The 23,819-nt window shown below is 44.9% G+C and overlaps 1 protein-coding gene across 5 annotated transcripts in view; it reads right to left on the bottom strand.

The window, feature by feature from the left end:
• Positions 1-23,819, bottom strand: part of EMSY (EMSY transcriptional repressor, BRCA2 interacting) — a 57,824-nt gene that overhangs the window by 7,893 nt on the left and 26,112 nt on the right. For 2 of the 5 annotated variants that reach the window (XM_088473786.1, XM_088473788.1), the window contains 6 exons: positions 20,688-20,861; positions 16,702-16,909; positions 16,401-16,565; positions 8,743-8,895; positions 1,176-1,405; positions 230-769 (listed from right to left, as the gene is read on the bottom strand). In XM_088473786.1, coding sequence (XP_088329912.1) covers positions 230-769; positions 1,176-1,405; positions 8,743-8,895; positions 16,401-16,565; positions 16,702-16,909; positions 20,688-20,861 — 1,470 coding nt within the window. The remainder of the gene's footprint in view (positions 1-229; positions 770-1,175; positions 1,406-8,742; positions 8,896-16,400; positions 16,566-16,701; positions 16,910-20,687; positions 20,862-23,819) is intronic. The other 3 variants (XM_088473787.1, XM_088473789.1, XM_088473790.1) reach the window with 2 other exon arrangements.

The following is a 23,819-nucleotide window of genomic DNA, read 5'->3' as shown; positions in this document are numbered from 1 at the left end:
CCATGTGGACACATGAAACTGGTCTACCTTGAGTAAGATGGGCGCGCAAGCAGATTGCCGTGCTCATTCGTACCGTGCGGACGGAGACTGGACCACGCCGGTATCAGCCGGATCCTGTGCACCCAGTAAGCCCCGATACTACAGACAAGTGTTCGGCACAGGCAGGCGGATACGACTTAGAATCGGGCCGTATGTTTCCCTCAACTGGGAAATTCCGGGGAGCGCTTACCTGAGTTACCGGCTGCTTATCGGAGGAGAGGGGCAGCTGCACCGGGGTCTGGGACAGCTGGGACTGCATGTAGATCTTCTGCTGCCCAGCCACCTGCTGCAGCTTAGGCAACTGCTGGGTGGTCTTCACAGCCAGAACCTGCACCACAGTCTGCTGAGGCTGAGAGACTAGTGACGGGATGGGCCTCTCTTTGACCAGCAAGTGGCGGTGCGTGTGCTGGTGGAGGTGCTCCTGCTGCAGCGGCGTGATTTTCTGCTGCCTGATGGACAGCTGGGCCGTCTGCTGGATCTTGTGCTGAAGCTGCTCCGGCTGTAGCTGGATGATCTGCTTCTGCTTGGTCTGGAGGGACTGCACCGTCTTCACCTGCAGGTGGGTCCCCTCCTGGTGCAAGTGGATCTGTTTCTGCTGCTTGTGAGCCAGGGCCGACCTGTAGAAGAGCCCAGTCTGGGGGTCCAACGTGTCCATCTCCTCCACTTCCCCCTCCTCTGTCAGAGACTCAGAATGTTCGGCTCTCTTGAAGGCGGCGTGGCTGCTTAGTGCCTGGGAGATAAAAAAAAAAAAAACCATACCGGAGTATTACAGGGGATCATAGAGATGGCAACGGGAGGGGAAAGATGAAGAAACAGCCCCACCTACAGTCTGACAAGATTTATCTCAACTGAGCATAATTACAGTTTTAATGCAATCCCTCCATATAAGCTCTGGACACTTTTGTCTCTGTCGATGGGCACAATGACATTACTCATCATTTGCCACTAGGGAATACTGTATGTTTTACTAAATACATCTACTTTCATTCTCCTAAACGCAAGTCTATTCTTCTTTATATTGATCAGTCTTAAAACATTTAAAATCACAATTATCTTGCAGCATCCAAATATGCAACCACCGCGCTGACCACCATGCACAGATGCAGGTAGAATATGCCGACATCTGTAGTACATACCTGCTGCATAATATGGGTGAAGGCCCCGCTGGAGGAAGTGGGGATGGATTTAACCACCACAGACGTCTGTGCCGCGCTCTGAGACTGCGTGACGTGCTGGAGGAGGGTACGTGAGGCCTGGGAAGCCTGCAGCTGGTGGTGCTGTGACGGGTGACTGACCTGGAGCAGGGATGTGAGGGGAACGTCGCCGGAACTCACTGTGGTGGTGGAAGCCACTGGTCTGGTTTTACCTATAGGTGAGCGTACAAAACAGACAGGAAGGTTCACTTGGCCATACTGCTGAACTGCCAAAGTTGATAGGTTCCACTTACTCCTGGCCAGAGGAGGCAATAGCAAATGATTGGGAGGAAATCATCACATGGGCTACATTAAGTGTAGCTGTAAGCCTACATACAGAGATGCAGCCATTTTGTGAGCCGAACCATTAGTGGTCCAGACAATAAAATGGCTGCCTCAATGGTGTTCAAGAGCCTGATTCAGAGGCAACTACCATTTTGCTACTGTACAAAAGATGCAACATCAGGAACATCGGTCGCACTATCAAACTTCTGAGCAACCCTATGATGTCTCTGAATGCACTTCTCAACTAGGACACTGAGACGAGTCCAAGTGCGCACTAATTTGCAGTGCCTGACCAGGAGAAGCCTAGAAAATGGCGACATGTCTGTTTTTTTTTTGTTTTTTTTTTTAAGTGCCCCCCGTTACCTCCCCCAAACAGTCACTACCTGTCACTCACTTTGCAAATAAGTCCCCATTGCGTCCGTCGTCGCTGATCAATAGCTACGTATGTGAAGCGCAGCTGTGACGCATGTGCAAATGTAAAAAAAATATATAAGAATCACTCCCACGCTTCCCGGCATCTAAAAACATTGCGATCACTGATAAATCAGGCCCCAAATATCGTCACACGTGAAGGTCCATGTCATGTAGAGATGCTGGTAAATTCTCTATTTATGGTTAACACGGATCATCAACGCTTACAAAGAGTATGACATTGAGAGGAAAATGTACAATTCCCATTTTTCCCATATACTAAGGTCCGTATTCAATTAGGTGCGAAAAGTACCGGGCTTGTCGCATGCTGGTGTTTCCGCCGTCATCGCTGGTTTTGCATGCGAAAAAGTATAGCGCTCATCCCCGTATTCAATTCCAAAACAGAGAAAACAGAACCCAGCGAATTCAAAATCAGCGAAAAGTGCTGCCAGATTTGGGGAAAATCAGCCTCACCCTCCCCAAAAGATGCACTGACATTGGTGATCACTATAGATGGGAAGCCGACTGCCTATATACCGGCAGCCGGCTTCCCGACTGTCTTATCCCGACATCTAGACGCCCGCATTTCCCCGATGCCGGGAGACCGGCGCCTGGCATCACGATCGTAGTGATGCCGGGCACCACGAGCGGACAGCCGCGCGGGGGGGGGGGGAGGGGGTGGGGGGTTAGGTTTAGGGCTCCCGGGGGGGGGACTTAGGGTTAGACCCCCCCGGGAGGGTTAGGCTAGGGGGAGGGAGAGTTAGGGTTAGGCACCCCCGAGGGGGGACAGGTTTAGGCACCCCCCTGGGGGACTTAGGTTTAGGTAGCGGGGAAGGGGGTGGTTAGGGTTAGGCACCCCTAAGGAGGGTTAGGGGGGTTAGGTTAGTGGATACTTACCTATCCATGATCGGGATTTCCAGCGCTGTCGGGCTTCCGCTGCGTCGCACTCTGCTCCTGTTGGGCTGCCGCTGACGGGAATCGAACCGTTCCCTATAGATACCCCCGGATAGCCCTGCTAAAGGTATTTGGGGTACTTAAATGCTCTCAATAACTGCTAATTAGCGTCTTCATAGAAGTGGTGAAGATTAGCATTTAGCAGGTTTTTTGCAGAAAATAACTAGTCCCAGCAAATTTGGGGTACATAAAAATGGGTGCTAGCATATTTTGAAGTTGCTAAAGTGAATTTTTAAAAAACCTGAAAAATCCACCTGCCGCAAACACCTGCAATCTTAAAAACACCTGGGGCATACTTGGGGACCCCCCTGGAGTCTATTTAGCTAGTTTTTAAGTTTGTCCCCCAAATTTGTTTTTTCCACCCCCAAAATGAAAGTACTCTTATGGGGTGTTAAGGTTTTTTTTTTGTTTACACACAGTTTACCTTTGGGGGGGGGGCTGTCCCAAGGGTGCAGGGTGGTTGTCGCAAGTTTGCACCCCAAAACCCCAATTCTTCCCTTTTTTCCCCATAGATTTCATAGGTGAAACTTTTTCGCCTATTCCAATGCATTGACTTTCCGCACCGGCTTAAAGTCTTCCAAATTGAATACGGGGAAAAGTTTTCGCCTGGCGAAATGACGTCACCGGCGAGACGTTTCCGCAGAAACTGGCTTTTTGCACCTAACTGAATACGGCCCTAAGAATTCTGCCCTTTAAGGAGTTTAAATGCTATATATTTACTTTAACTTATTCACCTACTCAGAATTTAATAAGCTACCAGTGAGAAATGAGCCATAAATCTCATTATGTCCCCACATCAACCTCAGAAGCAATTTAGAAGAGATGTGACCACAGGCATCAGATCGGGGAGAGGTCGCTCCCAGTCACACCAGTTACTGGAACTGGGAAGGTCTGAACTATTGCACGTAAAACGCGCTTACACAGGGGATTCATGTGGGATTTTCTTTATGCAAAAAGTCTTACATGGATTACTGGAAGGAAAGTGACATTGCCAAACCACTGAAAACAAAACCAAATCATTTTAATTAAACATTACCAAATATAAGATGTTCACTATAACCCCAGATCCCTGACAAGCCAAGAACAGTGAGGACCGCACTACAGTCACCCCCTGTACAGTCAAACCCATGAGAATTCGGAGTTTAGTTTAAGTTAAGCCTCGGCTGTCAGTCTGGAAAAAGCGCTTGGGGGTTATTGTTTCTCGAATTGTGAGGATTCCAGGAAATGCGACCAAACCAGATCCTTTAGTTACGGGAATGGGGGTAAATTCAATTAAATGTTTTACTTGCGTAGGTGTCACAAAGTCTAGATCTCTGCAGCTATACATGGGGTAGAAACAGAACGTTAAACCTCTTTACGTGAATTTAACCTATAGCCATACCCCTTTAGGTCACTAGATAAGGGGTAGAGTGTATTATAAAGTGCACATCACAGAGGCACTGGTTGTGCATAGGAGAGATCTGGTTTTACAGAACGCCCTTTCAAAGAGGCCTAACATAGAAGAAACTTAATAGGTCATTCTCAGTAACATGATTTAGCACAGTTAGTAAATGATGCACAAAGAAATTAAAAAGACTAGAAAAATCCAAACTACCTGGCTGGGGCTAATGTAGTCATGTGCTTCCCCAATGGGTGGTGCTTAACCTGGGATGCCTGTGGCCCCCCTTGGCTGGAGGACAAATAAGAGAGCTCCTAGAGATGGCTGGTAGCCCATGTGGCTACTGACTGGGGAGGGTTTGCAGTGCTGATGATAAATCGTGGAAACAAAGATCAGGAATGAATAAAACGTAGGGTTACATGAACACTGGGAGGAATCATGGTAGAAGTACAACTGCCAAGAAAGTCGAGAGAAAACATGGACCTGATGAATGTAACACTTAGGGCCGTATTCAATTTGCAGCGAAAAGCCGAGATCTGCGAAAAAGTATCGCCGATTTCGACTTTTCGCCAGTCGGAAACTTATCTCCGTATTCGATTCCATCCAATTTTCGCGTACGCGGAAAGTCAATGCAATGTAATAGGCGAAAAAAATTCGCCTCTGAACAGCGGGAGAAAAGAAGTGGTACATTTTTGTTTTGGGGTGCAAAGGTGGGGAAACCACTCAGAACCCTTGGGACAGCCCCCTAAAGGACAACTGCGTCAAAAAATTCCTAAACAAAAAAACTTAACGCCCCTAAAAAGTACTTTGAATTTGGGGGCGAAAATGCACAAAGTGGGGGGGGGGGCAAGTTCACATAATAGCAAAATAAGGTTCTGGGGGTGCACTAAGAAGGGGCCAAGTATTTTGGGGATTGCAGGTGCTTTTATGGGGTTGGAAATTCGTATTTATTAAAACTGCACTTTAGAGACATTGAAAGATCCTTGCACCTATTTTCAGGTACCCCAAATTTGCCAGGACTACTTACTTTCCCCCCAAAATATTGCTCTATGCCATTCTTCACCACTTGTGCATAGACGCTAATTAGAGGCAATTGTGCGAACTTAAGTACCCCTAACAGTAGTATTAGGGCTAATCGGCCACTCCTACATTGATCCCCAATGTTTCTGTATCTTTTGGGGGGATTCAGGCTGATTTCCCCGATTCTGTCACCACTTTTCACCTGTTCTGACGTGTCACTGTTTTTGCATCTTTTGGAATTGAATAGGACGAATAGAGAGTACGCGCACGATAAGTTTCCGCGGCTAAAATACGCAATGTAGACGAAAAGTCCGGCATGCAAAACTTTATCGCGTACGCGAAACTAATAGAATACGGCCCTTAGGGGCCTATTTATCACTGAGTTTTATCATGCGCAACGGAGTTTCAAAACTTGTTGCGTATGAGAATGGTGCTCCAGCCAATCAGCTCCCAACTGTCAATTTTCAAACAGATGACAGTTAGAAGCTGATTGGCTGGAGCACAGTTATCATACGCAACGACTTTTAAAGCTTGTTGCGTATGATAAAACCCGTTGATAAATGAGGCCCTTAGTGCTCGTTCTTATTCTGTATGCATAGCCAACCAGCACGCCTCCTGATCTGTATACAATTATCAGCCCTATTATTCTATATATCTGCACAAAAGTTCTGTACCCTGGTTATAATTTAGTACATACAGTTAGTCAGTATATATCATACATGCATACCCTCCCGGTTTTTGCGGTTTTTCTGGTAACCCCCCGCACCCCCGGAAGGGTAGGCATTTCTCCCGCATTCTGCCCACTTCATAGGAGAATTTCCGTGGCGAACGCGGGTGTCCGTGCAAGGGGCTGCGCCCCTATTTAAATTTAAGCCAATCGCAGGCATTTTACCATGAGGGGGTGGGGCTTAATGACGTGACTTGTCAGGCCCCGCCGACCTGCCTCTCCTCCCGGGGAAGAGACAGCAAAGGTAGGCAACTATGGTATATATAGATCACTACATAGGGACGCTCCTCTTGTGTTATGGAGCTCTCAGTATATGTCCCCATATGCAGTAGTGATAATGCACACCAGAACTTATCCATTATTATATTTCCTGTAGAGAATTAGATAACGAGTATTATATCAGTAGGTTCTAGAAGATTTATTGTGACCATTTAAATACCATAGAACTGTTCTGTGATAGGGTCATGTGGTCAGGCCACGATTCAGGGGGTGGTAACAATCGGCTACCTAGATAGCGTACAACGTGAATCCAAAGTCCACACATTCAGCACAAGGACCAGTTCAGTCATCCATCCGTGGCCTGATCAGCTTCCTTCTGTAGACTACATGTGAGGCAACACCGGCCAGACACAGGCTACACAATTGTAATAAAATCTGTCCATGCACATACACGCGTGGCCTAATTGTAAGGGATACAGGGGGAGACGTACCAAGCCTTGGAGAGAGAAAAAGTGGAGAAGTTGCCCAAAGCAGACAATCTAGTAAAGTCTATGAAGTGACTATTAGAAGTTAGTTACTTTGGACAACTATTCAACGCTATCTCTCTCCAAGACTTGATACCTCTCCCCCATTGTCGCCGGGGACGGTTAGTGTGACCAGGACGAGCCGATAGGAGCCATCTGTAGTTGGCTTCCAACCACATTGACAAACATGCTCCATATTGAATCTATTGAATTTGGTTCTGTTGTGGACATAGGCCCCGATTCAGAGCCGGACGCTCTGACAGAGCGCTCGCTCTGAATCAGGGCCGTACCGCCTCCTTTTTGGAGCGGCCTCCTGGCCGCTTGCATAGCTGTGGGTGACCACCCACAGCTATAGCGAGCGGCCAAAATGATGGTCGCGATGGTCAAGACCATCGCGACCATCGGGCTTGCGACGAGACCCTGTGGTAGGGTCTCGCTGTCGCAAGCCCTGGAGTGATTTTGGCTCTATCAGAGCCAAAAGCACTCCCACTGACATCACTAGTGATGTCAGTGGGGCCGGCCCCAGACGGTAGGCGTTCCCATGGGAACGCCTCCGTCTGGGCAGCCACGCCCCCGGCACGCCCACCAAAGGGGGCGTGCTGTCAATCACCATCGACAGCATGCCCTCTTTGGTGCGAGACCCATAACGACGGCTTGGCCGTCGTTATTCGGGTCTCACGCATGCGCACGACAGAGCCGCCTCCATCGTGCGCATGCGCACTATCGACCCGCTCACGAGCGGGTCTGAATCAGGCCCATAGACCCTGCGTTATCCCAGCATTATAAGTCGCCGGATCGCAGACATTTGACATTTAAATGTCCCCGATTTGACGATTGCGATAATTTTTTGATCGCGATCGTCAAATCGCCGAAATCCAACATGTTGGATTTCTGCGATCCTGTGATGCCAAGTTAAAGCATCGCGGCAATCCATCGCAGATGTATGGGGCCCATATCTACCAACCACAAACAAGAGTCACATGGAAGTGACCTTGTACTTTGTCTCCATTGTGACAGAGCCTTATAAGCGCCTTCATTAACCTGCCTGAAGTATAGTGCTCTAACGCTTCCATTGATCTCCGCAGGACCGCCTCCTCACCTCCGCAGGACCGCCTCCTCACCTCCGCAGTACCGCCTCCTCACCTACTTAGGTCTGCTCCTGAGCACAGCAAACATTGTCCAGCCTGACACAATGTAAATGTGGTTCACACTCGGTGCCTGATTCAGCATGGATGGCAATTGCGAACGCAGCTGCGAAAATAAGGTAACGTCTGCCACAGCTCCGCCAGCATAAAGGCGCTCACTTCTGCTTTCTCACATCCGCACAACCTCACACTTCTGCGTAAACATCGATACCATCGACGCACATCGGCCCCTTGCGCACATTTACATCAGGTCTGACCTGTTTCAGAAGCTGAAAGTCTTGTTGCAAGCAGTGAGTACACAAGCTGCGTATATGCCATTGCAGTGGCTAATTTATGCATGCCCATGCAACAGTGTCCAAGCGAACAGGCCCGCCTGTGTTTTTCCAACCATTCGCCCGACACCACCCCCTAAACGCTCACAGCCTGTTACTCACTCTGTGATGGATTGCTGTGTGTGTCCGTAATCGTAGTGCAGTTTGTACGCATGTGCAAGGGCTAACAGTCGCTCGAGCAGAATACGCAGTTGCGATCTGTGCCGACTCAGGCCGTGTGTGTGTGTGTGTGTGTGTGTGTGTGTGTGTGTAGGTTCATTCACTCCCATTATTGTTTTAGGCTACTGATATGCATCAAGTGGGTGTTTAACAGCCTCCGACGGTGCAGTAAAGGTTTTACAATACGTCCTGTAAGTATGAGGCCCTAGCCACAGGTCCTGCGGAGCAAACTCTCGCTCAGTAGGTTATCCTGGTCACCGCCACATAAATCATGAAAGTTTTGTGGACACCCTATTGGTCTCTCTCTGCTTCCGTACCCCATTTTATAAATGACTGGCTTATGTTACGCCCCCTACCTGTAGATATGTATTCTGCAACCAATTCTGACTCCACCACAGCAATGGAAGCACTTTCAGCCTGACGTTTATTTGGGGCCATCTGGATAGGAACAGCCATCTGACTGAGGTCAATGGTCGGCTGGCGGGGTTTAAGGTCCGCTCTCTCTTTCACTGAAGAATAAAAAGGGCAATTATATAAATGAGCCACTGACTGACCATGGCTAGTACTAGAACGGCGAGCTACCATTAACCTGAACCAATGCTAAATGATCATTACAAAAAGCAGCAGAAAAAAAAAAAAAAAAAAAGATTTCAGAAAAAATATATTAAAAATATTACGTAAAAAGGGAGCGAGATCCTCAGGACAGGAGAGTTGGAAATCAGTTACGGAGATACTTACATTAAATCCTTTTCTAGAACTCCATAGCGGGACACTGGACTTTGGGGGTATTGAGCTTCAGGTTGAAGTTTGGCACTTAATTTAAAATCTGCATTAAGTCGGTTTCTCCTACCTTTTATATAAAGTCTATTATTTACTATGCAAACCCAACAGGATAGTGGAGACTCTAACAAACAAAAGAGGGGACGTAAAACTTATTTTTTTGGGAAAACCAAAAAAAAGTTCATACAAGGGTGGGAGCACAGCAGTGTCTCCCAATGGATGCAGAGAAGAGGCGTTAACCTAAGTACAACAATCCCGCTTTCTCTGTCTCCTTTGGAGACTGTGGACCTTGGAGACCTCCCAGAATAGTATATAAGGACGTAAAAACATTAAACCTGTATAATTCCGAAAACGTATGAACCGCGGCCCAGCTGGGTGCCCAGCCGAGGTTCCATGTCGCTCTCTGATCTGATGGGTTCAATGTCTGGTTTCTCGCTCCAATGGAAGTGTGACAAATTGCTGAAGTAATCCATCTGGCAATTGTCTACTTTAATCCTGGCCAGTCACCTGAGACCATGGCTAAGATCCAATGTCCTATTGCCCATAAGTCTCCAGGACCCATTCAACAAGTGCACAAAGTCCTCAGAAAGAAGGGATCCCAAAATCTTGATTACAGAGAAGCCTGGTTATCACGTTTGGTTGAATTTGCGCGCTCGAAGGGAGAATGTTGCAGAGCTGTCAATACTAGTATGTACTTAATACATATGCAACACTCCCTGCAGCAAAAACTTCACTTTCCTCTGAAAGAACAGAGAGCTGAGGTCGGAACCTTTCAAGAATGAAGACTCAAACTACTCTACAAGTCTTCCTGGAGTGAGATCGGGGGATAGCACCTTCAACCAACCTCCCAGGTAAGAAATGACATTCATGATCTGGGACCTGGCCAGATCAGAACATACAGATACGCATTTCTTGATGTCCGCAGGGAACCATGAACTCGTGTCACTCCGTGTTGGTAATTGTAGGCGTCCAAGATTCCATCTTGATCTCTCTCCAGATCTAACAGACAGCATCAACGATTTAACCCAAGCTAGTTTAGCTCAACTTTGTCTCGTCATCATTAGTAGCGGGACTTTGCCCATAACATGCTGAGTGCAAATGAGCCGTCCAAATTGGGCGACCCATCTTAGACTGCACGCCAGGAACGATTGCGGACGTTGGTTGAAAGACGCTCCCATCTAGACAAATCGGATCGATGTTATATAGGAAGTGGGCCTCAGACTGCACACCTTGAACACATCACACACACATTGTATGTGTATATATATATATATATATATATATATATATATATATATATATATATATATACACATACATACACACACACAGTCAGGTCCATAAATATTGGGACATTGACAGAATTTTCAGATTTTGGCCTCTATTCACCACCGCATTGGTTTTGAAATGAAACAAACAAGATGTGCTTTAATTGCAGACTTTCAGATTTAATTTGAGGGTAATTACATCCAAATCGGGTGAACGGTGTAGGAATTACAACAGTTTCAATATGTGCCTCCCACTTTTTAAGGGGCCAAAAGTAATGGGACTCAATCAACTCAAAAGCTATTTCATGGACAGGTGTGGGCTATTCCCTTGTTATTTCATTATCAATTAAGCAGGTAAAAGGTCTGGAGTTGATTCTAGGTGTCACATTTGCATTTGGAATCAGTTGCTGTCAACTCTCAATATGAGATCCAAAGAGCTGTCACTATCAATGAAGCAAGCCATCATTAGGCTGAAAAATCAAAACAAACCCATCCGAGAGATAGCAAAAACATTAGGTGTGGCCAAATCAACTGTTTGGAACATTCTTAAAAAGAAAGAACGCACCGGAGAGATCAGCAACACCAAAAGACCCGGAAGACCACGGAAAACAACTGTGGTGGATGACAAAAGAATTATTTCCTTGGTGAAGAAAAACCCCTTCACAACAGGCCAAATCAAGAACACTCTACAGAAGGTAGATGTATATGTGTCAAAGTCAACAATCAAGAGAAGACTTCACAAGAGTGAATATAGAGGGTTCACCACAAGATGCAAACCATTGGTGAGCCACAAAAACAGGAAGACCAGATTAGAGTTTGCCAAACATCTAAAAAAGCCATTACAGTTCTGGAACAACATCCTATGGACAGATGAGACAAAGATCAACTTGTACCAGAGTGATGGGAAGATAAGAGAAGGAAAGGAACTGCTCATGATCCAAAACATACCACCTCATCAGTGAAGCATGGTGGTGGTAATGTCATGGCGTGGGCATGTATGGCTGCCAATGGAACTGGTTCCCTTGTATTTATTGATGATGTGACTGCTGACAAAAGCAGCAGAATGAATTCTGAAGTGTTTCGGGCAATATTATATGCTCATATTCAGTCAAATGCTTCAGAACTCATTGGACGGCACTTCACAGTGCAGATGGACAATGACCTGAAGCATACTGCAAAAGCAACCAAAGAGTTTTTTAAGGCTAAAAAGTGGAATGTTATGCAATGGCCAAGTCAATCCCCTGACCTGAATCCGATTGAGCATGCATTTCACTTGATGAAGACAAAACTGAAGGGAAAATGCCCCAAGAACAAGCAGGAACTGAAGACATTTGCAGTAGAGGCCTGGCAGAGCATCACCAGGGATGAAACCCAGCGTCTGGTGATGTCTATGCGTTCCAGACTTCAGGCTGTAATTGCCTGCAAAGGATTTGCAACAAAGTATTAAAAAGTGAAAGTTAGATTTAGGATTGTTTAGTTTGTCCCATTACTTTTTGCCCCTTAAAAAGTGGGAGGCACATACAGAAACCATTGTAATTCCTACACCGTTCACCTGATTTGGATGTAATTACCCTCAAATTAAATCTGCCAAAATATGAAAATTCTGTCAATGTCCCAATATTTATGGACCTGACATATATATATATATATATATGTATATATATATATATATATATATATATATATATATATATATATATATATATATAGAGGTGCAATGAATAGAGGTTTTTGGCATAATCTTGGCCAAGGTTATGGGCCTACCCACTGCATCCGGGTAACCTCTGTCGGGTAGGTCCCTAACATATTAAGATTCAGATCTTTTCTTGCTATGGCAGTTCCCTGGGGCGGTTTAGCTGGGCAGGTTTGGGGATGTCCTGCGCTCTGGATCTGAATCTTAGTATGTTAGGGACCTAACATACTAAGGACAGAGGTTACCCGGATGCGGTGGGTAGGCCCATAACCTTGGCCAAGATTATGCCAAAAACCTCTATTCATTGCAAAAATGTATTTATTTATATATAATCAGTTAATTTGGAGTTGAGCACCTGTAAATCGGATAGATGTGTCAGAGAAAGTGATCAGATAACATCCGCGCTTTTACATGAATCCTACTGAGGAATCAGGCCCTCCTTGTAGATTTTAATCTGCGTGCCAGACTACAGGCTGAGGCTTCTAGATCACCAAAGGTCCAGCGTCCCCCAAGCGGATGACGTAGACATATCAGTTTCTGTATATGGGGTCATCGAATAGGTATAAACTGAGTTCAGATGCAGATAAATCTACATATTAGCATAAGGTCATCCGTTACTATGGTTACCTCCTCAAACACCTATAGGACTTTCTCTCTCTATATATAAGGCGTAAGGTCAACCATTACTATGGTTACCTCCTCACACATCTACAGGACTAGCCTCCTCTATATAAGGCATAAGGTCATCCGTTACTATGGTTACCTCCTCACACATCTACAGGACTTTCCCTCTCTTTATAAGGATAAGGTCATCCGTTACTATGGTTACCTCCTCACATCTACAGGACTATCCTTCTCTATAGAAGCATAAGGTCATCCGTTACTATGGTTACCGCCTCACACATCTACAGGACTATCCTTCTCTATAGAAGCGTAAGGTCATCCGTTACTATGGTTACCTCCTCACACACCTATAGGACTTTCTCTCTCTATAAGGCATAAGGTCATCGGTTACTATGGTTACCTCCTCACACAGCTACAGGGCATTCCCTCTCTATATTAGTGTAAGCGCATCCGTTACTATGGTTACCTTCTTACACATCTCCAAGACTTTCCCTCTCTATATAAGGATAAGGTCATCCGTTACTATGGTTACCTCCTCACACATCTACAGGACTATCCCTCTCTATATGAGTTTAAGGTCATCCGTTACTATGGTTACCTCCTCACACACCTATAGGACTTTCTCTCTCTATAAGGCATAAGGTCATCAGTTACTATGGTTACCTCCTCACACATCTACAGGACTTTCCCTCTCTTTATAAGGATAAGGTCATCCGTTACTATGGTTACCTCCTCACATCTACAGGACTATCCTTCTCTATAGAAGCATAAGGTCATCCGTTACTATGGTTACCGCCTCACACATCTACAGGACTATCCTTCTCTATAGAAGCGTAAGGTCATCCGTTACTATGGTTACCTCCTCACACACCTATAGGACTTTCTCTCTCTATAAGGCATAAGGTCATCCGTTACTATGGTTACCTCCTCACACATCTACAGGACTATCCCTCTCTATATGAGTTTAAGGTCATCCGTTACTATGGTTACCTCCTCACACACCTATAGGACTTTCTCTCTCTATAAGGCATAAGGTCATCAGTTACTATGGTTACCTCCTCACACATCTACAGGACTTTCCCTCTCTTTATAAGGATAAGGTCATCCGTTACTATGGTTACCTCCTCACATCTACAGGACTATCCTTCTCTATAGAAGCACAAGGTCATCCGTTACTATGGTTACCGCCTCACACATCTACAGGACTATCCTTCTCTATAGAAGCGTAAGGTCATCCGTTACTATGGTTACCTCCTCACACACCTATAGGACTTTCTCTCTCTATAAGGCATAAGGTCATCAGTTACTATGGTTACCTCCTCACACAGCTACAGGGCATTCCCTCTCTATATGAGTGTAAGGTCATCCGTTACTATGGTTACCTTCTTACACATCTACAGGACTATCCCTCTCTATATGAGTTTAAGGTCATCCGTTACTATGGTTACCTCCTCACACACCTATAGGACTTTCTCTCTCTATAAGGCATAAGGTTATCCGTTACTATGGTTACCTCCTCACACATCTCCAGGACTTTCCCTCTCTCTTCACTCAGTTTCCAAACAATCACGTGGCGAAAAGTTCAATTTCAGAGAGGGTTACCCTGGATCCCTGGCAGGCTGTCCCCTTTACATTATCTATTCGTTACAGGTTCATCCTACTTGCATCCATCTTGTGGGGTTTAGTTACTAAGCGGTGTTATGAGACAGAGTGAAAAGTGATAAGGTACCAGCCAATCAGCTCCCAACTGTCATTTTTCAAACACAGCCTGTGGGATGACAGTTGGGAGCTGATTGGCTGGCACCTTATCACTTTTCACTCTGTCTCCTAACACTGTTTAGTAACTAGACCCCACAGTACTAAGTAGCAGGACACACGTCATATCATTAGTATGTTCTTTGTTGGTGCTGTCTGTGTACACAGCACTGTGTAAATTGTTGGTGCTTTATAAAAACTGGCTGATAATATTATGACTAGCAAAAATTGGATAAAAATGGAGCATCCGCCAGTCGCACATACGTTTCCGTTACTAATGTATAGTCTTTAATGTGTCAAAGCTTGTGCATTATATAACTAGTCATGGTAAAATAACTCCCTACATTATTACTGTAAGTAGCCGAATGAGTTTCTATACAAACACTTAGGCGCAGTAGTATACTCGGCGTTTCGTGCCACTGCGGATGCTTTTTCAACGTTGGTGTTTACACAAAGCAACAAAAGTCCACATCTCCACTACAGACGGGACAAGACGCAGAAGAGACCGCCGACCTCTGACGTTATCTGGAGCCGCAGCGAGTCACTAACGTTACAGAGAAGGCACAGTGCGGCAGGAGCCTTGAAGGTAGGGTAATGATAGGGACAGTGAGTCACCAATAAGAACGGCCAATACCTTACGCACTAAACACCGGCCAAGTTTTCCCACGCTCTAACTTTGCACAAAAGCGCTAAAAACATTGGCTATTTGTGTATTTTACCACTTTGCTTACCCAAACCCCACCTCTCTTCCCTATCCCTTCTCCGTCTCCCCTCTATTTCTTCATACATCTTTTTAGCAATATGTTTTTTTTTATATTGGTGCCTGTTTGTGTGGTTTTTTTTGTTTGTTTTTTATTCATTTATGCAAATACATCCACCCTGTATCATACACTAACACGTTCAATTAGCGCTCAATGTGGTCACATTTACGGCTAAAGGATAGTTCTGCTTGTGCTGTATTCAGTTGTCCTTTGAGAGAGCCAGGTTGGCGACTGTTCCCGTTAGACATTAGCCTTAAGGGAACCCAACAGCCAAAAATTCCACGGTGTAAGATCAGGCGAGCGTGGCGGCCGTGCGATGGGATAGAGGGCACCTTTTCATGTGCCATATTTTACCCCGATGGCAAAATTTAGAACCAATTTGGTTTTTCACGGAATCCTTCTCCCCAGGCCCTCAGTGTACTCACTACTGCAGCCACTAAGTTTGGCACATGACGCACACACCTTGCGCCAGCTGAGTGAATGGCTTATGATAGGCTCAGACCTCCGTATCAGACAATGTGGACTCAGAGGCTGGCTACAGGCCTGCTGGGAATCAGAGAAGAAATACCTTACTAAGGAACTTTCTAGAGGTAGCTGGGAAGAAGTGGGCGACTCCTTTAGAAGCGATACGCAAGTGATCACCCATGCGATGCCCACCGCCAGCAACTTCCACAGCAGCGAGAACACTGGAGACACGTGGATACCGGCCTAGCTTTCAACCTGGGCGCTAGGTGTGCACCGCTGTCACCTTCTTCATAAAGCTCGGGTACCCCCTATATGGGTGGCATAGACCAGCTGTAGGGTTCCAGTATGTTGTAGAAGTGTAAGCCTCTGCCCACTGGTGAATGTGAAAGAATGGCAGATGTATGGAAAGGGCGATAGAGCCGTACAGAATGTGGATCTATAACTTATGAGGTGAAGCAGGCAATGGGTAATATACCCCTGACGTCAGGAGGTGCCCAGTCCTCTATGTTATGTATACCAGGGGGGGAAAAAAATCTCACTGAAAACAGACGGCCGGTCCCAAGACTTTGCACAGGTCACTGAAGATGTGACGCACATCACCCGTAGCATTGCTAAATTTTTTGTACCCGCCATTGATTGCCTGCCGCATGCCGCCGAGCTGTACGTACCGCACGTCTGCTGGAGCTCCATCAGGGCCTTGATGGTGGACGTGGCAGACTGAGACTCTCCCGCTATGTCTTGGTATATTATTGTAGGCGTGGTGTCCATGGCGATTTCATGTTCCGACCAGTCTTGACCCCGTGACGCAATGACGTGAACCACGGGTTGGGAATCTAAGATAAAGAAGAAGAAAACATACAAGATCTAATGGATCCACCATCTACTAATGTTGACAAACGCCAACAAACAAGTAATAGCGTTACCGGGGGCTTTCGGTTGTGTATTGTATATATAAAACCTGAGCATAACTTGACATGTAGACTGTGGCACCTTGGGAGCTTTGCGAGGATTCGGTGGAAGAGGAACTGCTCTCTGCGTCTTCTTTCACTTCCTGGATGGTGGCACTTGTGGTCTCCACCACCCGGGAGGCCTGCTGCAGAGTTTCTGTAACCAGCTGTCTGGTTTGCTCGCTCATGACGGCGGTCTGGAAAGTGACCGGCTTTGGCTTTATAAGGACCTAAGGACGAGAGAACACAAGGTCAGTTATTTTTTGTTTTTTTAGTTAAGTTCTCACTTCCTTGCTGATGACGAGCTGCAGGGATGGTCAGTAATGATAAAGTTCAACCCCAAATACTGAAATATTCAGCAAGTCACCCCCCCCCCCACCAAAAAACACTTACAGTCTACTACCACTCGTCTTTAAGACACTGCCCTGATATTGGATCTCATACACACCAAAAAAGTTAAGAGTAATTTGCTCTGACTCCTAACAAGGCAACTGGTGAGAAAGAGCATGATGGTCATGTAAAGCGCAATATAACCAAGTTACCTATATACAGTATGTATACTGTATCCCTCCACAATACCCAGTCTTTGATCAACACTAATAGTAACAAAATGTCTATTAAATTCTTCATAAAAATCTGATTTTTTTTTTTGTCATTACTTCTCTCTCCTCCAGTCAGTCATCGGCCAAGCAGATTTCAAGGAAATACCGAACGCTACTGGGTCCATGGACATAACGATTAGGGGACAGGTTGAAGAGATATTAAACAAAAAAACATTGACCACCCAAAATGGGTCAAGTACGGTTTGTTCTTTTTCCCCTAAATTCACAGGTGTCAGTGAGGGCACGGACAACTTTCTTTGGATACAATACAGGTTCCGCTCCCCGAGAGGGGATACAATCAGTATCCCGGTGGCCACAATGCCGGCACTGATATTACCGTCGCCGTATTCCCGACGCCTATCACAATCCCGGCGCAGATATCCTGACCGCCGGGATACCGAATGTAAGTAGCAGGGTGGGCGGAGGAGGGTTAGGTTCAGGCACTAGGGGGGAGGTTAGGGTTAGGCAAAAAAAGAGGAAGGGTTAGGGTAGGGGCGTTAGCATACCAAACAAGTGTCGGTATGCTAGTCCTGTCAGGATGCAGGGTTGGGATTCTGACATCCGGGAACCCGACTCTCGGCATCCCGTACCGATTCCCTCGAGAACAATCATAGCCCAGAAGAGTCGGGAGGAATCCCTGTAGACAGTACAGAAGGGACTCACCCAAAGCGCACCGCTGTGCTGTCAGTGGAGACACTCCGGGAGGTGGAGGGGTTTTCTACTACTACTAATCAAATGAAAAAATATCAAAATACTAATCAGCTGAACATGTCGGAATGTGGAGAATGTCGACACATTCACAATATCAAGATGTGAAACGGCGACATTCTGCACGGACCGGGATAGGTACTAGGAGGAGAGTTAAGGTTAGTGATACCCCACAGGAAGCATCACTGGGTCCACCAGAAGTCCTCATCAGTGACCGCTGGACCTGGAAGACATCGCTGGAGCTGCCAGACACACCGCACCAGGTTACGTTACCACTAAACCACCAGGGATGGTTTGTCTGCCTTGTTGTCAACACCTTTCAGCCATATTAAGAACAAAGACATTACTCTGGATATGTACCAAATTCCTCACATAGGGAAGGAAGGGCTTTTGGTGGCCACTGCTTGAAGCACCTTCCTCCTAGATGCAGCTTTTACTGATTTTAGGGGCCTTCATAATGCATCAAATATGAACCCTAGGCCACCCTGCTATCTGCTCTGTAGATATCCCAAATCCTGAGCATGTCAATGGTGACTATGTAGACATACATCCCTGGTGGCCCATCATGACTTACCTGCTCCAGACTGCTGCAGCGGCTCCAGCCGGGTCTTCCGGGTCCCAGCAGTCATGTGACTGTGACTATTTGGTTAACAACTCCAATCCTCTGGCATTTGGGTGAGTATTTCTCCCCTATCCCTAATCAATACACCTAACTTATTTATTATCAGTTATTTAAAAAGCGCACACATATTCCAAAGCGCTTTGCAGAGAGAATGTGGTGGAAACTCTCCCAAGCAAGGTGAGAATATACAAACTCCACACAGGGCCTTGGGATGGATCGAACCCTAGACCTCAGTGCTGTGAGGAAGTAAAGCTAACCATTACACCATCCATGCTGCCCAGATATGATTATGCAAATAGATTACCTATCAAATAAAATGGAGAAAAACAAAGAACGAGATTCACTTACATAAGTTATGAGACTGCCAAGATGAGATCACCAGAAATTTTTGGAGCAGCATGGACATGTATCCTATGAATTGAACAAAGACCTTTGTTCTTCAGACCATTTTATCTTACAAAGTATTTATGACTACCATTCTGTGTATTACGGTTCTGAGAGGCATGGATGGGATCAGTAGTTTGAGAGTATGCTGATCCTTGTAGTGCCATAATGGAGGAACTTGGGATGCCTGCAGAGGAGTTGGCTCTCAAGTTAGAAATACATAAACGTAAGACCCAAAGTAGCTGTGCTATGATCATGTAGAGTAGAACCACAGCAGAGGCGCCTCACTGTGGCTGGTGGGTTACCATATGTTTTGCAAATGTATGTAACGAAGATCTATGCAGTAAAAGTCTACAAAAATGTACAGTATACACTCCAGTAGTGATATACAGCAACGAGTGATACTATGTAAGATGTGTTTTCTAGATGTTGAGGTGACAGAAAATTCTCTGTGGCAATATTTCTGGTTTAAGAACATCTATGAGCGATTAGGAGTTACAAGCCCACAGTATACTCCTAACTAGTAATTAATAATTACGAATTGTCAGTTTTGATTGTTACTGTATTCAAAATACAGGATCGCTAGCACAGAAAGCCATGTTATCAAGTCTTAATGGTTTTTTTTTTTTAGAGGTTTTCTTAATGTTGTATTGCAACAAAGTGTTTCTATTGTTACATATTAGCTTACCATGTGCTTTGTGGTAGTCTGACACTTATAAGCTTATGTATTTTGATAACATTCTCGTGCTAATACTCCATTCCTGCAACTTTATATTTCATAGTAAAACTAGTGACCCTCCTCGGCTTGGCACGGGAGCAATTTTGAATTTACGGCGACAGTCTTTTTGTTAACCGAGATCTTATAAAGTTTCCTTGTAGACGACATTAGTTGTTTTTCCGGCTACGTAAAGTTTTCCATGAGAAGAACAGTCTTCACTTAGATTAACTCCAGCCACGTTCAGGGCCTGTCCCTGAACCTCATTTATTGCCATGCCAAAACAGACCGGGAATTTGATGTCTTTGAAATTAAAGAATCGTTTTTTCACATAAATGAAATAGGAACAGTAAAAAAAAATCATCGCTGTGATATCTCTAACGGTTTAGGCAGCATAAGCTCATTTTTGTCATACATTCATGTGTCATATACCTAAACCTTCCACCACACATGCTCTATAGAATAGTAACAACTGCATCACAATCCATCCAGTGGTTCTCGAGAGTCTCGAGATTATCCCGAACACACAGACACCTACAAGGGACTTTATTTTAGATTACTTATGGATATATAACAGCCTATCCAGCTGTTCTTATGGAAGCGCAGACAGGCTAAACGGCAATACAGATCCTCTTAGTACTGACCACACACTCTACAGTCATCAGCGGAGAGGAATGTCCACCTTGCCCAATTAAAATTCAGTATAGGATCAGACTCTGACCAAACCAAACCTGTTTTTGGACCACAAAACACATTGAATTTCCCAGATACGCAGTTGATGACAAATGATATCGATTAATGATGCTACAAATAGGTCTTTGTAACTTTATATAACAAAAATAACCCATTATTAATCTAAAACATTATAGATGGATTATTATTCTACCCCATTATAACTCCACCAGGTTCCATCTAGTTTATGGATGGTCTCCTTAAATCCACCACACGCATACTGGGATAGAGCAGTGGATACGTACCTGGGTTTTCCCCTGCTGGCCATATACTATTTTGGCGGGGATGATTTTAGTTGCTGGCTGAACGGCTGAACCGAGGCCTTTGGGTTGGGTGACGATCATCTTGGTAATGGGACGGGTGGCCGTGATGATCGCTGGCTTAGTTCCTGCCGACATAGCTTGCAGAGCTTTATCGCTCTAAAAAAAAAAAAAAGGAGAAAATAAAAGCAATACACAACATATCATCTGCCGGAGATCGGCACAAACACGTCAAAGTGTATTCAAAAATCCATCCCTGTAAATCTACACAGCACCGCCAAGAATAGGAGGTCTGTTTAATGGGGTTTCAGGTTTTGCTTCAATGAAGTCCAATTAACACGGCGGGAATTGATTTGGTCTGGTAATGGCAGTAATACCATTCTGTGTATCACGGTTCTGAAAGGCATGGATGGGATCAGTAGTTGGAGGGAATGCTGATCATTGTAGTGACATACTGGAGATTCCTGGTGTGCCTACAGGTGAGTTGGCTCTCAATTTAGAAAAACAAACATATGACCCAAAGTAGGTCCTATTGTCATGTAGTGTAGGACCACCAGAACAGAGATGCCCATGTAGTGTAGGACCACCAGAAAAGAGACACCCATGTAGTGTAGGACCACCAGAAAAGAGACGCCCATGTAGTGTAGGACCACCAGAACAGAGACGCCTTGCTGTGGCTAGTGGCTTACCTTATGTTTGCAAATGTAAGTGACAGATCTCTGCATTACTACTACCATGTATGGTGTATATCTCTCTTGCTGCCCTATTGGAGTGTGCTGGGGGGAATCTGTGCGCTTTCTTGTCTAGATTAACCCCTCCCTTACATGCTCCTGTGCTGGACTTAGAACTAGATTTGATCAACTACAATTCTGTGCATCACAGTTCATCTCCTTGACTAAGGAATCTGAAAATGAGTAAAAGATAGAAAACAAATGGTCAGTGCACTTCTTTCACCTTTGTTTTCTATGAATGTATTTAGTAAAGTTGTAGGAAGGAACGCACGAGCCAATGAATCTACAGAAAATGTCGGCGCACGAATCCAAGTCATCTGCTGGTGGCTGGAAACGGGCTGCAAAGTATATACACAGATCACTGCAGAACATCGGGAAAGGTTTAAATCATCTTCTGATCATTTGTGGGGTGGTGGTTTAGGGTATTGTCACACAAGCGTATTTTACGCAGTAGGTAAAACGCAGCTGCAGGAAATATACCGCCTGCAGGTGTTTGAAATAAACTAATTTCAATAAAGCAGTTTAATGGGCAGATTAAATTAGCCGCGATAAAACGTAAACTTAACGTTGGAGAAGTTTTCCCTCTAAGGGTCGTATTCAAGTAGAAACAAAAAGCAGAGATTCCCAAAAAAGTATCGCCGATTGCGACTTTTCGCCAGGCGGAAACTTATCTCTGTATTCAATTCCATCCGCTTTTCGCATACGTAGAAAGTCAAGGCAATGTAAGAGGCAAAAAAGATTCACCTCTGAATAGCAGGAGAAAAGTGCATTTTTTTTATTTTGGGGTGCAAAGGTGGGGAAACCACTCAGAAAGATAACTGCGTCAAAAAATCCCCCCAAAACACGATATTGAAGAAGTACAAAGTGGGGGCACAAATATAAAAAGTAGCGAAATAGACTTTTGGGGGGTCTGCAAGTATGGGTGAGGTGTTTTTTAGATTGAAGGTGTTTGCTGAAGGTGCGTTTTTTAAAACTTCACTTTAGCGACTCTTAAATATGTTAGCACCCATTTTCAGGTACCCCAAATTTGACAGGACAACTTATTTTCTCCTAAAAATACAGCTTTATACCATTCTTTACCACTTGTGCAAATATGCTAATTAGTGGTAATTGTGCGAACTTAAGTACCCCAAACAGTTGTATTAGAGCTAATCGGGCACTATTACATTGATCCCCAATGTTTCTGCATCTTTTTGGGGGGTTCAGGCTGATTTCCCCAATTCTGACTTCACGTGTCTCAGTTTTCAAGTCTTTTGAAATTGAATAGGGCGAATCGCGGGTACGCACACAATAAGTTTCCGCGGCTAAAATACGAGATGTAGGCGAAAAGTCCAGCATGCGAAACTTCATCGCGAACGTGGAACTAATTGAATACGGGCCTAAGACGTGAAAACACATGCATGCGAAAACTGCGCATGGGGAAACCAGCGAAAAGTACAGCACATTTGGGGAAATCAGTTTGTACCCCAGAAAAAGCCTAACTGACACAGGAAATCAATATAGAAGTGTATGAGTGGACCTAATAAAAGTATTTTGGGTTCTTAAATGGTGTGAAATGGTTGTTATATGTATATTTGCATAAATGTAGAAAAATTATAAAAAGCAATATTTTTGGGGAAAATAATTACTGCAGTTAAATTCCGGGTAAAATCGGCGCAAGTATATTTTTGTGTCTATAATGTGCACTTTTAAAAAAATAAATAAAAATACACCGGCTGCAGCCAGCTGCAATGTTTAAAACCCCTGTCCCATCCATACAGCCCCCCAAAATACCTGACCCACTACTTTAAACCCATTTTCCAACACTTTTTACATTTTCACCCCAGGGTTGTGAACCAAGTCCCCACATTTTCAGTCAAAAATAGGGATTTGCCAATTTTTTCACCTGCTCTGAGATGGTGAAAGCAGTTCGCCGGTTTTTGTCTATGGAATTTTAGCTCATGCGAAAACATCAGCTAAAGGATTGCACGTTATGTGCGAAAAGTTCACACCTGCGAAGGCATAATTGAATCTGCCCCTAAGTGTTTAGGAGACAAACAATAGACGTCTATAGGGCGCACCTCTGATCTTTTTGGAAGCAACAGAAATTTTGACTTAAAATATGCCTCTAAGCGCAAAATACAGGAAAATGTAAAAGCATCTTCTAATATTAATAGAAACGCAAAAGAGAACTTTCCAACATTATGCTGGATGAGGGTGTTTGACATTGTATTTAGTTTGATTTGTTACACAGCTTTATGAAAGTATTGTGTCATCGATAGACTAATGCTGCCCATCCACTTGGCGATTTTGACAGGCGATTGCACGATAACGACATAGTTATCATGCAATCGCCTGTCAAAATCGCCTAGTGGATGGGCAGCAGAAAATCGGAAACGACCAGCGA

This window comes from Taudactylus pleione, unplaced genomic scaffold (assembly GCF_031769625.1).
Source record: "Taudactylus pleione unplaced genomic scaffold, aTauple2 ptg000140l, whole genome shotgun sequence".
Taxonomy (NCBI): Eukaryota; Metazoa; Chordata; class Amphibia; order Anura; family Myobatrachidae; genus Taudactylus; species Taudactylus pleione.
Note: the sequence above shows the minus strand (reverse complement) of the source record. Positions and strands in the feature narration are given on the sequence as shown.